The 14,855-nt window shown below is 41.3% G+C and overlaps 1 protein-coding gene across 4 annotated transcripts in view; it reads left to right on the forward strand.

Moving 5' to 3' along the window:
* LOC123763280 (cuticlin-1) overlaps positions 1 to 14,855 on the forward strand; it is a 124,510-nt gene that overhangs the window by 100,892 nt on the left and 8,763 nt on the right. For 3 of the 4 annotated variants that reach the window (XM_045750401.2, XM_045750400.2, XM_069302953.1), the window contains 3 exons: positions 2,116 to 2,324; positions 3,380 to 3,516; positions 12,113 to 12,160. In XM_045750401.2, the coding sequence (XP_045606357.1) occupies positions 2,116 to 2,324; positions 3,380 to 3,516; positions 12,113 to 12,160 (394 nt within the window). The remainder of the gene's footprint in view (positions 1 to 2,115; positions 2,325 to 3,379; positions 3,517 to 12,112; positions 12,161 to 14,855) is intronic. The other variant, XM_045750402.2, reaches the window with a different exon arrangement.

Raw genomic sequence — 14,855 nt, forward strand, 5'->3', positions numbered from 1 at the left:
GGATGGAAAAACCTACATATTGATCCAAATCGACACTCACCTTTCCTAAGCATATTTAAACATTTTTTGGGATGTTGGTAACTGCATTCTAATCCTTTCTTATTACCAGCATATCTATGTCTGCATATGCCCTTTGCATAAAATTTGCATAAGTCTGTCCTTCTGTTCTGAATTGCTCTATCGGGAACCGTCGTAGTGTCTGTACCTATCGAGCTGTCAGTGCTGTCTGTTACACTTTCTAGTTTACTGTCATCTACATCCTGGCCTACTGAGTCAGAGTTTACAACTTCCTGAGTTTCAGCCTCAGTTTCATCCCTGACTATATCCTCCGCCCCTTGTATATTAGAATTGTTGTTCCTTTCCCACTCCTTCTGGATGGCTGGTAGGCTTCCAATGAATGATGTTTTCCGATCATGCGTCATGTTATCTAGAAGGTTTTTTAGGATATTCCAAGCTGGCAGGTCATTTTTACACACCCAGAGCAAGTGGCCAGCTCTCAGTGCCGTAGTGTTACTCACTCCTGTACAAGCCGAATGGAATCTAGTCTTACAGATATAACATTCAATTCCCGTTACCTTCGTCTTTAAGAAGTTGTTACAGTGGCCACAAATTTGTTTATTTACTCCCATATTGCCTTGTTTTGTTGTATATATCTATTTATAATATTATATGTATATTGTATATTTGTAACAATATATATGTATATATATTTATATGTTTAATATTTATAATATTATATGTATATCGTATATTTGTAATATTATGTATGTTATTTTGTTCAAACTTTATGGCAGGTACTTAGCGTAGGTAGCGAGGCTGGTCCCCCGGTCAGTACAGGTGACCTCTTGTGGCCCAGGTTGATGTCACCAGTTTCCAGTTACCCGATTTATAACCACTGATGCCGCCTCTTGCCACTATTCTATATTTCTAGTGTTCTATATTTATAATATTCACTTCCAACTTATATGTTGTTGTGATACCCGTTCCACATCACTGTTCCACGAATCACCGTTCACTATTTTTTTTTTTGTTTTTTTTCCTAATACACGCATGTACACAAAGCCTCGTTCACTGGCTCACACGCGGTCTCCCGTTTATTCTCTATTTAACACAAAGTTCTATTGTTAATGACTATTTTCAATTTTCCAGCGGGTCACTATGCACTTTGTTATGTCTGTAATCAGTAGTCCACGGCAGTAGTCCTAGGAATCCCTGTTAATGTCACGATTTTAACGGAGCGCGCACGGTACGTCTATACCCCCTCCCTCGACCTCGACTAGAATAGAAGCACGAGTCAAGTGGTACTGACTAGTTTGGAAGCTATTTTGTGGATCATATAATTGCTTGAAGGTCTGATTATAATATGTTTACAATTTGTTTCTTGTCTTTGGGTCATTTAAATTCGCAGTATTGGAGCATCCCTGTCGCGTCTTGGACGATTTTGTTATATGCCACCCCCCCCCCCTCCCCCACCCAGCGCCTACAAGTTTATTGTAGACACTGTACGCATCCTGTGAGAGGTAGTTTATTGTTCACTGTCTCTGGCTAGTAAGGTGTTAATTTATGGTGACATTGTTAGTGACATTTGTGAGTGACCTAAATTATTCATACTAATTCAACAAATATATTTGCGGAACTAGTCATCTTAAATTAAGAATAATTAATTAAAATAATTAAGCAGTCTCCGTGGTGTAGTGGTAAGACACTCGCCTGGCGTTCCGCGAGCGCTATGTCATGGGTTCGTATCCTGGCCGGGGAGGATTTACTGGGCGTAATTCCTTAACTGTTGCCTCTGTTTAACGCAACAGTAAAATGTGTACTTGGATGAAAAAACGATTCTTCGCGGCAGGGGATCGTATTCCAGGGACCTGCCCGAAACGCTACGCGTACTAGTGGCTGTACAAGAATGTAACAACTCTTGTATATATCTCAAAAAAAAAAAAAAAAAAAAATCCTCGGGATCCTTCGTGAGTTTGTGCCGAGGTCTTCGACTCATTTGAGCAGGTCTTAAGCGGCCTTCATTACTGTACACGTCTTCCACAAACACTACCCATATCTTGGCCATGTCTCCATTTGTGTAACCTGTTTTCATTACCATTTACTTTTCTTCCGCAGGCAAGGAGGCGACGATAAAAAGTGTTCGAATCTTCTGCAACAGTAATGATATCGTCGTCTCTATCGACACTTCCGATGCCTTCAATGGCATGATCTACCCGAAAGGACTGTCCAAGAACTCTTCTTGTATGGCGGAGTTCAAGGAACAAACGAGTCCCGTCCTCTACAAGCTCCCACTCAAGTCCTGCAGCACCATGAGCTCAGAAATGGTTAGTTTCCGTCTGTTATACTTCTCCGGTGGTGATCTGATCGACCACAAAGCCAATCGGGTCCTTCTTTGGCTCAGTTGGGCAGGAGCGTTGTGGCCGGGACCACCAGCTGGTGGCCTCAGCCCACTACGCTGCTGCCCACACTCTTAGCGCTGATGGAACTGACACAAATCATTGTTTTATGCCTTGCGAAGCTTCGTAGTCAAAACAAATGCTAGACTGCGAGTAAATACAATATCAGGGGAAAAATAGAAATGAATCGTCCAAGGCAATGTATTTCCTTTCAAACTAAAACCCTACCATTGGCGTGTAATTACCTGCGAGTGTTTGTCCAGCCAACACTGCCCCCCCTTCAGAGGCTCTTCATCCTTGTGTTGCCACAGTGTCAACATAACCTCTGTGATGGCGTCTGGCGTGTCACCATCCACAGTAAGGCTCGTGGACTAGAGCTTTCCATCAATAATCCTGGCCTCAAATATTAAAATGTAAATATGTCTATATAGGGTAAAGTAAAAGTGTAGGTAAAACCCACCAGTTTACTGGGGCGAACATAAACACCTATATGACCAGCGTTTTATATACAACATTATCTATATTCATCTCCATAACCAGTAACAATCAATTAAGTCAAGGCACGAGTCAAGCAGCTGGATGTCACTAGGTGAAGATCACCTCATGACACTGGTCCAGCAGGCAGCGTGAGACAGGCTGTGAACATGGAGGGTAGTGACGTTACAGTACCAGAGTAGGGGCATGAGGTCTCAATATGGACATCAAAAGACAAGTCAAAGTCCTCTCTCCTGTCTTCAGAGAAACAAACGGCTTCTTGGGGCCCGCGACGGCCTCTTGGGGCCCCTCGACTTGCCTTCGTTTATTGAAGTACTTTCCTGGACTGCTCCTCCCCCCTCCCCTCATGTTATGGACTGGTACCCGTGCATCAGTGTCACATACCTCACCAACATGTCATATTTGAACTTCTTCCCCCATTCTCTAACATGAGGTCAACTTCAGCTTTAGGTCATCGCAAACTGACTTCTTGGTATTCTTCTCCGCAGGAGGACGGCATCGAATACTTCAACACGGTGGTGGTACAACCACACAGGAAGCTGGTGACCAACCAGGGCCGCGGGTACCACATCCGCTGCAAGTACCAGACCCAGGAGAAGACTGTTACCAACGCCTTCAACGTCAGGTACTGTCCACCTCCACCACCACACATGCTCACTACACACACCACCACCACACATGCTCACTACACACCACCACCACACATGCTCACTACACACCACCACCACACATGCTCACTACACACCACCACCACACATGCTCACTACACACCACCACCACACATGCTCACTACACACCACCACCACACATGCTCACTACACACCACCACCACACATGCTCACTACACACCACCACCACACATGCTCACTACACACCACCACCACACATGCTCACTACACACCACCACCACACATGCTCACTACACACCACCACCACACATGCTCACTACACACATACGGTTTAAGCACCATATATAATAAGTAGTTTAACAACAAGCAAGTATTGCTTATAACACTAAGCAATAGGTTTAACAATGTAAATAATTGTCATGTGACGCCGGGCGTCACACGTTGTTAACGAGAGCCCAGGAACACGCCATCAACGCTTCAAGATGCGTTCATCTTTGTCAGGATTTATGCTTGGGGAGGCCGAGACCGAGTACTGAAACCGGTTAGGTTATTCAGGTATGTGTGTGTGTTGTGTGGGAGTGCACGCACACGTGGGGGGAGGGAGGGGGAGGGGGGGAGTATGTTCCTCCGCTGTTAGTGCTGTCAAAGGAGCACCACCACCAGGAGGTAACGGTAGCACCGCCTCCTGAAACATGCGCCAAGCTTTAACAAAGATGTAAAGATGAAGGTTTTAATATTTGACTTCCATTAGATACATGTTAACACGAGGCAACTCCACTAACGTACACTGGGGAGCACAAGAATAAGCCAAGACATAAATTTGTATTTAATAAAGCAGCGACGACGAATCACCGGTGTGGAACACAGCAGGCCAGCTGCGAGGAGGCGGGCAGCACAGGTACAGTGGAGGCGGGTCCCAGGTAGCAGGTGCTGGCCTGGCTCACCCTCAGCCGACCATGAAATAAATATAACCGGGGAAAATGAGGAAGTGAAGATGACTAGGGTGCCCCTGCACTAACGGCACGGGGTGCCACCCACGTCCCCCGGCCCCCTCCACCCCTCGCCAGCCTCCCCAACGTCAAGAAACTGTCGTACTAAAGTGGAGAGTATAACCTAACCTCTGGTAGGTTAGGATGAGTGCCTTAACCTAACCTACCAGAGGGCTCAGGAAGAGGCGGGCAGGCAGCAGCAGCCGAACGTGGACAACTGGGAGGAGGAAGGTGCTGGAGCAGCCGAACGCTCCAACAAGTGCCGGATGAATTACATAATAATGGTGTGAATCATATCAGAAGACAATAGACATCACGAAGAAAAGGAAGGAGACACGCATGGAAGATCTATATAACACGGGAGAGGACTATGTAACTTTTGTTATTAACAAGTTTAAGTATACACAGCAATGTGCTGCTACCTTGTTCTGTATGAAGGATTACAGTGTATAGATCAAAAACCAGGTATGAGTTCATCTAATTTACCCACCTCATACGATGGTTAGTCATACATGGAATCAGGAGAGGACAAGAAATGAGTACTCAAATCTATTAGCCTTCACTAGCAAAATCTGGGTAACGTAAGGTAATTATCAGAAGAAAGGGCCAAACCATTACGACTATACAACTCTTAAAAGGGATGAGGACAAGGATTTAGTATAGGACAAAGAGAAGGAATGGTGCCTAACTACTTGGACGGTCGGCGGATTGAACGTCGACCTACAAGAAACGAGACCGTCGATCTACCGTCCAGTCCACGTGGTTCGAAAGGGCGTGGAATGCACAGGAATATCTTCCAATATTCAGGAGCAAAGACAATACACAGAGCTCAGACTATCTCTTACTGTTTGGTCTAAAGTCATTGATAACAGGACAATCACAAATATAGTGTTGGAGAGAATGTCCGAGCTCTTGGTCACAGTCTGTATTGGAATGTTCACCGCTTGGGGGATTCATCTCCTGCAGCCACCTGTCACACACGAGAGGAGAGACTGTATAGCACCGGAGAGGACCACATAACACGGCAGAGGACCATATAACACGGCAGAGGACCACATAACACGGCAGAGGACCACATAACACCGCAGAGGACCACATAACACGGCAGAGGACCACATAACACGGCAGAGGACCACATAACACGGCAGAGGACCACATAACACGGCAGAGGACCACATAACACGGCAGAGGACCATGAAACATAATTGCAACAACATTCAGAAATTGAGAGTTAGGCAGGAAGACAAGTGGTAGGAGGGGCGGGGGATGTTCTGTGCAAGGATGTGTGTGGGGAAGCCGAAGGCAGCACTATAATAAACACAGCTAAGACAGCTTAATGATATTTGTGTACACATACAGATAGGTTAATGAGGAAAAATGAAGGAGACAGAGAAAAATCAGCCGAGAAAATAATTTAGATAAATTCTGCCATAAATGGAAATCAGAAAACACTGGTTTGACGATAGTATGATAGACGAGTAGAACACCTTACCAGCTAGTACTATTGAGGCTAGTAATTTATCAAGTTTTAATGAGCAAATATTTACAAGTGTACAGGGTTTAATCGAATAAGTAGCTCCTTCGCATGGGCCGCATGGGCCAGTAGACGTACTGCTGCATCCAGTATACTTCTACTGCTCTTCGTAAATGGTGTGGCGTGTGATGACGTTCAGGGGGAACTGGTGAGTGTGGCACTGATGGGCAGGGCACTCGGGGAACTGGTGAGCGTGGCACTGATGGGCAGGGCACTCAGGGAACTGGTGAGCGTGGCACTGATGGGCAGGGCACTCGGGGAACTGGTGAGCGTGGCACTGATGGGCAGGGCACTCAGGAAAGTGCCACAATGCTGCTGGCCGAGACCTGGCAGGTCAGGTCGTGTACAACACACACTAGTTGGAGAGACTTTGGAATATGGTGGGGGGGGGGAGTATACTCTGTATAGTATACGGGTGGAGACTAATATACAGACGGAAACAGGCATTAGGAAGTACGATGAAACATATATTTAAATACACAACAAAACAAAATGCAGAGTATGTGCAGGAAACAACAATGAACACTGCCCCATACACCAGGTGAACACTGCCCCATACACCAGGGGAACACTGCCCCATACACCAGGTGAACACTGCCCCATTCACCAGGTGAACACTGCCCCATACACCAGGGGAACACTGCCCCATACACCAGGTGAACACTGCCCCATACACCAGGTGAACACTGCCCCATTCACCAGGTGAACACTGCCCCATACACCAGGAGAACACTGCCCCATACACCAGGTGAACACTGCCCCATACACCAGGTGAACACTGCCCCATACACCAGGTGAACACTGCCCCATACACCAGGGGAACACTGGGTGAACACTAGTGATAACATCTCCCCCCCCATTTTGTTATTAATACAGTATATGAAACTATTAGTATAGACAATGTGAATTAAAAACCCATTTGTTTATACAATGTAAATATTACTGTATGTTGTGATTCCTTTACAGGTCATTGCTATCTTTAGTGTTGTCATAAAGGCTATCTTCTTCACTGTATATTTGTTCCTGTAACGCATTAACAACTCCGGGAAATGCACAGAGCACGTGGGACCTTGCTTGAATCCCTGCACTATAGGTGGTAGCCCCCTGCACTTAGTTACTAGTAGTGGTAGCCCCTGCGGTGGTGGTAGCCCCTGCAATTGGCTACAAGTAGTGGTAGCCTCTGCGGTGGTGGCAGCCCCTGCAATTGGCTACAAGTAGTGGTAGCCTCTGCGGTGGTGGCAGCCCCTGCAGTGGTGGAAGCCCTTGCATCGGGTAGATCTTGTAGTGTGCAATAGAGCCTGTAGTTGGTAGCAGACCTTGTAGTGTGTAGTGGTGGTAGGCCGGGCACTGTATAGTAGAGGGTGGCAGTAAGTATATTCACCCACCTAGCACAACTAATACTGGGAAGGTCACGGGCACCCCTCTTCACTCACTCACTTGAAGTGGCTCGACCAGGTTGCTTTATTCTCTCCTAATTTGTCACCAGAATCACCCATTTGTCCAAGATGACCGCCATATTTTGTTTCTACACCATGAACACCAATTACATAAATATAAAGGTATTACTTATAAATAATAACCATCAATTATAGGGGCTGACAAAAATATTTCTGAGACAGATGACGAGGAATGGGGACGTGCACTGCTAGTAGTGATTAACCAAACATGGCGACTCTCTCAGATACCTTCCAGTCTTTCATTAGCCTACTAATGCTTGCGATTCTCTGATGCTTCTGATCGACCTTTGATCCTCTGCCTGATCCACGAATTCTCTTATGTTTCTGTGACTTCCGTCATTGTCTGCAAGTACTTACAGCAAAATTCGTAGAACTCTAACGCTTTGTCAATAATCTTATCAGTAGTATATTTATAATTATTTTTACTAAGAGCATATTTAACTTTTGAAGTAAGTGTCCACAATTGACATAGACCGTGTTCACTACTGTTAAGGGTTCCTGACACTCTCCCGGAAGCAAGGGCACCTCACACCTGAAGTATCACAGGTAATGGTTTCCTGTCATACAGACAATACTACGCTGGTTCTGGGTACGACTTCTCTTTAGGCGATAGTGTCGTACCCTACCCACACACCTGCTATTTGGAGTTTACATTTGATCAGTTATGAAGAATTTATCGAGTAAATTATAATATATTTTCTAAGATTGATCTCATTTGTTACATCCAACACAGATATCAAGTCCTGTATTACCCTGACCAGCCCTCCCATACAACCTAGTACGGTGTTGCGTTTAGTTATTACTAGATATTCTTAGGAAGTAACAAAAAGTATAATACTAGCAAAGCAGATATAAACCTAAAAATGTACACTTTATGGGACACACAATCAGTTTTTAGATGTTAATTAACAGGGTCCCAATAGTACAGTCGGGTTCGATCTTGACTCACAATCGAGAATTTCTTAATTTACGTGAGGGCCACTAACACAATAGTGGCCTCGATGAGGACAGGAAGCTGGAGGCTTGTCAAAGGTCCCCTCTATTTGTCCTGTTGATTTTTTCAAGCTGGATTTTAAAGTTCAGCAGAGTTTTGGCATTTACACCTGTATTCAGTCATACATAGTAGCTTATTGAGCTTGAAACAGTTACTCCTTATTTGTGTTACATCTGACCTCTTGAAGATATTGTCCAGATTAACATCCTTCAAACTGTTCAGCATTTTGAACGTTTCGATAAGAATATCCCTATCAGTGTTTGGTTTGTAGTGTTGGTTGGCAGACCCTCAATTCTGTGTTTGAATCCCGGGCAGGACAGAAATGGTTGGGTGCATTTTCTATCACCTAATGCTCTGTTCACCTAGCAGTAAGTAGGTACCCAGGACATAGTAGTTTGTGGGGTTGCATCCTGGGGTGGGGGTCAGTAATTCGACTTTGGGGGGGGGGGGGGGACCTACATATAAGCTTAACATGTATAAATACACTCTGGCTGCCTGTCCCCTGGCACAGTGAATTATTATTATTTAACTATTAAGTATTCACAAAATTTGTGACAAGGGTAGATATTACCTGGGGTAACACGGCCATAGTGAGCCTGTGGTACAACTGGCTTCGTTTACGACTTACGAGCGGGGATTCCAGGTTCGATTCCCGAGTGGGACAGAAATGGTTGGGCACGCTTTCTTTCACCTAATGCAGCTGTTCACTTAGCAGTAAATAGGTACCAGGGCGTTAATCAACTGTCGCAGGGTTGCACTATTGCAACTATTGGGGGACCCTGATACAAGCCGTAAGTGTATATATTAATTATACCATGATAACCAGTTCACATCAAACCCCACTGGGCCATGCCATATCTATATATCTATATACGAAATGCTATGCATGTTAGTGGCTTTGCATGAATGTAAAAATACCAGTCTTATGTAATCTCACCAACCCATTGTACCTTCTTGCAAATAGAAAAAAAAATTATTATATAATAATAATAATCTTTATTTCAAAGAATGTGTGTTGAAAGAACATAAGAGTAATGTACAATTGTAGGGACAGGCGTTACACATACTAATGAAGCCACTACTGTATTATGCCAAGCATTTTGGGGAATCTCACCTGTGCACAAGAGGTGTACTGTACAGGTGAGATATGGTATGGCCTGGTCACTACATGCCAGTATGTCAGGTCACTACTTCATCAGTCTAAACATTCGTACAGCCTCACACTGAACACTTGACTATGTGTAACTTGTGTATAGTCTACTGTAGCATATTAACAAACAAATAACGTTTCCATAACACAGAATAAATTCGTATGCCAGATTATCTCAAACTTTAACATTGCATGATTGGTACTGACACTTGACGTGGCACTCATTAGACACTATAGCTCTATCGTACCTTCTGCTCTTTTCATGTGCAGTGAATGACTTTATTAACATAGTTTGATCCCACTCATCCTCATGTTGTAAAAATAATCCTTATCATTGTTTCATACATGTGAGAAGAAATTAAGTACTGTAGTTTGCTTATTAATATTCTTGTAATACCAGTAGTTAAAGAGAACCTGCCGACAGTTGCTACTCATGTTTATTAACAGTATTTTATTGTCTAGTATTCATGTTCTATATTGTTTATAACAGCTAGATGTGACTATATTAAACTAGGTGTGACTATAATAACTAGATGACTATTATAACTAAATTTGACTATTTATAATAACTAATGTGATCATTTATAATAACTAATGTGATCATTTATAATAACTAGATGTGACTCTTTTATAAGAGCTAGATATGACTTTTTTTGCTACATGTGACTATTTTTTTCAGCATATCAATAAACATGGCATCTTATTCTACCATAAAATACTGATGACAGTACTGTTTCAAGCCCACGTCAACATTCTTTTGCTGACGGAGCTCCTCTGGGTCCTATTTGATTTTCAATAATATGTCTTACATGCTTATGTTGTGGTGAAAATAACCACTGTCAAATTGCCCAAGGCAGTGTACTTGCTTTGAACCAACACTGCAGCGGTTTGTGCAGTGTTGTCTGCTGGATGCCAACACTTGTTACAAGATTAACATCTTCAACAATATTTTAGATTTCCAAGCCTCTATTATATATTTGGATAAATATGTAGGTCATCAAAAATTTTGATATTATATTTTCTAGTTAAGTTTAGGGTATGTAGTGTCATAGATTATCCGTTGGTGAACATTTAATTCAACACCTTGATCGTCCTCGCAGGGACATATAATATTACGATTTAGGGCATATAACGGACACCCTTATTGTGTTTACTTCGATGTCGTCATGTTAGACATAGACCAGTTAGTGTCAGTTCCATAGCTGTGAGATGCACACCCTGATACATTGTTAGATTGTGCTTAATAAACATTGCTAATTAACAATATTTTTAAGAAAAGTATTATGTAATATATTATGTATTAATTTCACTGAACATTGATGCCTACAGCTGATGCCATTAATCACTGTTCCTAAACAGCTCTTGCTTGCACATTAAGAGTTTTTAGTCTTGTTTTCAAAATACTTTACGTAAGTATCATATTTAGTTACAATATCAAATACATCTTCAAAATCAGTACATGAAAGACATTACTCTAGCATCCTGTAAAAAGTCTGGAACACAGCTAGTACATTTGGGTTGGTTACTAATGATAAATACATATTCAGTATTGTACACTGCTGTATTAAGACAAATGGGCAGTTACTAGCATAATGTACAGCACAGTTTCAATAACTCATACAAATCGTACAGTATCATTACCCTTTATCCCACTGTGATGGGATGTGGATCCAAATGATAATTACCATGTAGGTTAAGCATAACTGCAGTGCTTGAGAGTTGGAAAGGCCACAAACGAGAGAGAACCCCAACTTCCTAAAGCTTCCAGCAGGTACGGTACATGGTGAGCCTCGGGTAGCACCAGGAGGATGTAACCATGCTGGCAGATGCTCTCGGGGATCCAAACACATGCACAGGGTAATGATGGCTACTATGCCATGCTGCTTGAGTCATGAGCTCCAAGTCATGACTGTTATTAATGATCAAAAACTCGTAATCAGATATCCATTTTTAAGAATGAATATGTACATTGCCTTTCAGTTGTATAAAGGTAATAAAGCCTGCCATAAATATGTAATTGAGATAATTAATATCACTAAATTTCAGTTGTAAAAGTAGCAAAGAGCATTCATGGTATAAAAATAAATACTATCTTCAGTAATAAGGACATTATGATTATGGTAGTAGTTAGATAGACACACACACAACTAGGTAAGTATGCACACAGTATATGCATACTCTACATTATTTGTTAAACTATTATCTAGTTGATAATCCATAAAAAGGGGGCTATAGTTTGTAACAAAATGGCTATACAAAGCATAATAGTATCCATGTATAAAAGGGATTTATAAAAAAATTACCACACATCTCTCCAAGATGCAAACCTACACAAGGCATCTCCACTGCTCAACTCTTGTATGTAAATTTGTACTGAAAACCTTCAAATAACAAAACACATTGTGGAGAGGGCAGTGGAAGAAACACACAGGGCCCGGGAGTGTACTAAGATAGTGTTCTTGCCACAGTGGTGACTTCGTTACGGATGTGGAATGGAAGGCACCCAACGGCTCCAGGTGAGTGTCATATTGATAACTTGGCTCACAGTAGGTCACTCTTGTTCAAGTTTGATCACAGGGGCATATATGGCAACAGCACAGGTTAAAGCAAAGGGTAAATAGGGGAGAAATGGTCAAGGGTCGAGGTGATCACAGATGTACAGTATATTATAAGCTTTGAGGGAGGTTAAGTACAGTAAAATATTTAATCAGTTTAGTTGAGGTAGTGGTTAAAGCTACAGGTAATCAACTACTGTAAGTATTAACTATGCAGGCAAGTAATGGAACAAGTACTGGAAGTAGTAGTATTGCACAAACCAGTCATAGGTTCAAGGTCCCAATGCCTTGCAAACCTATTCATTTTAGGTTGACTATATATTTAAGGTCTCGGAAAATTGTGCACCAAGTTTGGAAAGATTACCTTTACAATCACAGGCTTAAAAGTGAATATAAATCAAAAGAATTAATAAAAAAGTCACAAAGATAAAGTAATGCAAATGACTGCACATGGTAACTTGTGTAACATGTGCATTAAACAAATATACACTGTACGTTACATAAACTCCATTAATAATGTAAATATACTGTATCAGAATTTTAGTAAGTCTACCTAGCTAGCAACTGTCAGTTATAAATAGAGTTGATACACATTCTTGTGTGTAACCAGATTTACAGGAGTCAGGGAAGTTTAATGAGGGGTTATGGTATTGGATGATAAAATACAGTATTTGTGCTGCTGCTGAGGATGAAGAAGGGCTCCCATCTTACAACCTTCAACAGCTGCATAAACCTACCACACAGTGGTGAAGTGATTGTAAGAGACGTGCTCCTCTCTGGTCCTTACAACTATAACAGCCTAAAGCACAGGTGTGGCTTAACATAAAGACTTTTTACGTTGCTTTTTGTCAATTTAGAGCCTCCTTACTGTGTAATACAGCTTCCTGACTTTGGGTAATACAACCACCTGACTTTACAGGCAATACAACCACCTGACTTTGGTAGAAGCCCTCAAAGTTTAAAATCCGATTATCTGACAGAGAAAACTTAAGACTGAAATCAGTTCAGGGCTCTGTACAGTACATGTTATAATAGTACACTGTAATCAGTCATAGGATTTTTGACACATTAACTTTGCAAATGTCAACAGTAACTTTTGTGCTTGATAAATATGCTACAGTCCTCAAATTATCAGATTTCACAAAACTAAACATTATTAGAGATAAGTCAATTTATGTTGTTCCTTAATTATAAGTTATTGTAAGAAAACCTGTACAGTACTTGCTTTTTGATATACACTCTGTGTTATACACTACTAGTATGATACACCTGCAAGTATGATATAGACCACTAACATTATATACAATATGATATACACTTCCAGTATTATATACAGTTAGTATGATATACACTACTAGCATGATATACACTGCACAAAGAAATCACATTAATGTGATGTATCGATAAGAAAAATCAGTAGGAGCTGTGAGGAGGATTCAAACCTATGCTCTGGGTACTTACTCCCAAGCACACGCCTTAGACCATTACACCCTGACATGAGAAAAGCAATGCAACCTGGAATTCAACTGAATCCTCTAGGGGGGTCCTGAGACTGTGTGAAACCCTGATTAGGCTTCAGAATTTTAGGACCCCCCTAAAGGATTTAATTACTTGAGAGTACACAGAGTATAGATTCGAATCGTTCGTGGCTCCTACTGATTGTCTTGCGATATACACTACTAGCATGAAATACACATTTGGTATGATGTACGCTAATGGTAAGATATACAGTACACTACTAGCATGATATAAATTACTAGTGTAATACACAATGCTAGTATGATATGCAGTTAGTATAATATACACTTGATGAACTGTACACTGCTAGTACGATATACTAGTGTATATCATGCTATTATATATAACATACACTACTAGTATGATATACACATTATGACATACTACTAGTATAATATACACTAGTATGATGTGTGTAAATCAAAAAAATTAACTCGTGATGAAAAATGTGACAGTGTCAGACCACGGAGGAAGAATTGAAACAGGAATTTCCTTAAGTACTTTTGTATTTTAATAATACATCTTCAGAAGGAATGATTTACAAGACAGTAAGTTTGGACATATATAGGCAGGAGAGAGAGAGAGGTGAAGTGAAGTGACGTACAATACGTACAATGACAAATATATGAATGGGATTAGGTGGATATAAATAAGAGCTGTATCATATGGGCCAATAGGCCCATACATGGACTATTAATAGCTTAAGATAGTGGATATTAACATTGAATTAGTAAGACAAATGTGTATCAATGATCCTACTCAAATTGCCCTTCAACTGATCAATCAAAAATGGATCTAAATTATATAAACCACCGCTAATGTTCATATTACATGATTTTGTAATCTGTATTAAAGCAGATTCAATTATGTTTTTATTGAAAGTGATTTTACAATTCGTTATTGAAGATGCCATCTCCCTATCAATTTGGTGAGAATTTTCTGACAAATGAACAAAGCATTAGACAATTGGCCATGTCTTACTGTTGGTAAACTATTAGTTAGAAACATCCCTCAGTAGTGATAATTGTGTCATTTATAAAATACCTTGTAAAGACTGTAATAGGTTCTATGTTGGGCAAACATCTAAAGGTTTGAAATGTAGAATTTTGCAACATACAGAGTATTTATGTTGCAAAAT

The sequence above is a fragment of the Procambarus clarkii genome, chromosome 49, assembly GCF_040958095.1.
Source record: "Procambarus clarkii isolate CNS0578487 chromosome 49, FALCON_Pclarkii_2.0, whole genome shotgun sequence".
In the NCBI taxonomy this organism is placed as follows: domain Eukaryota; kingdom Metazoa; phylum Arthropoda; class Malacostraca; order Decapoda; family Cambaridae; genus Procambarus; species Procambarus clarkii.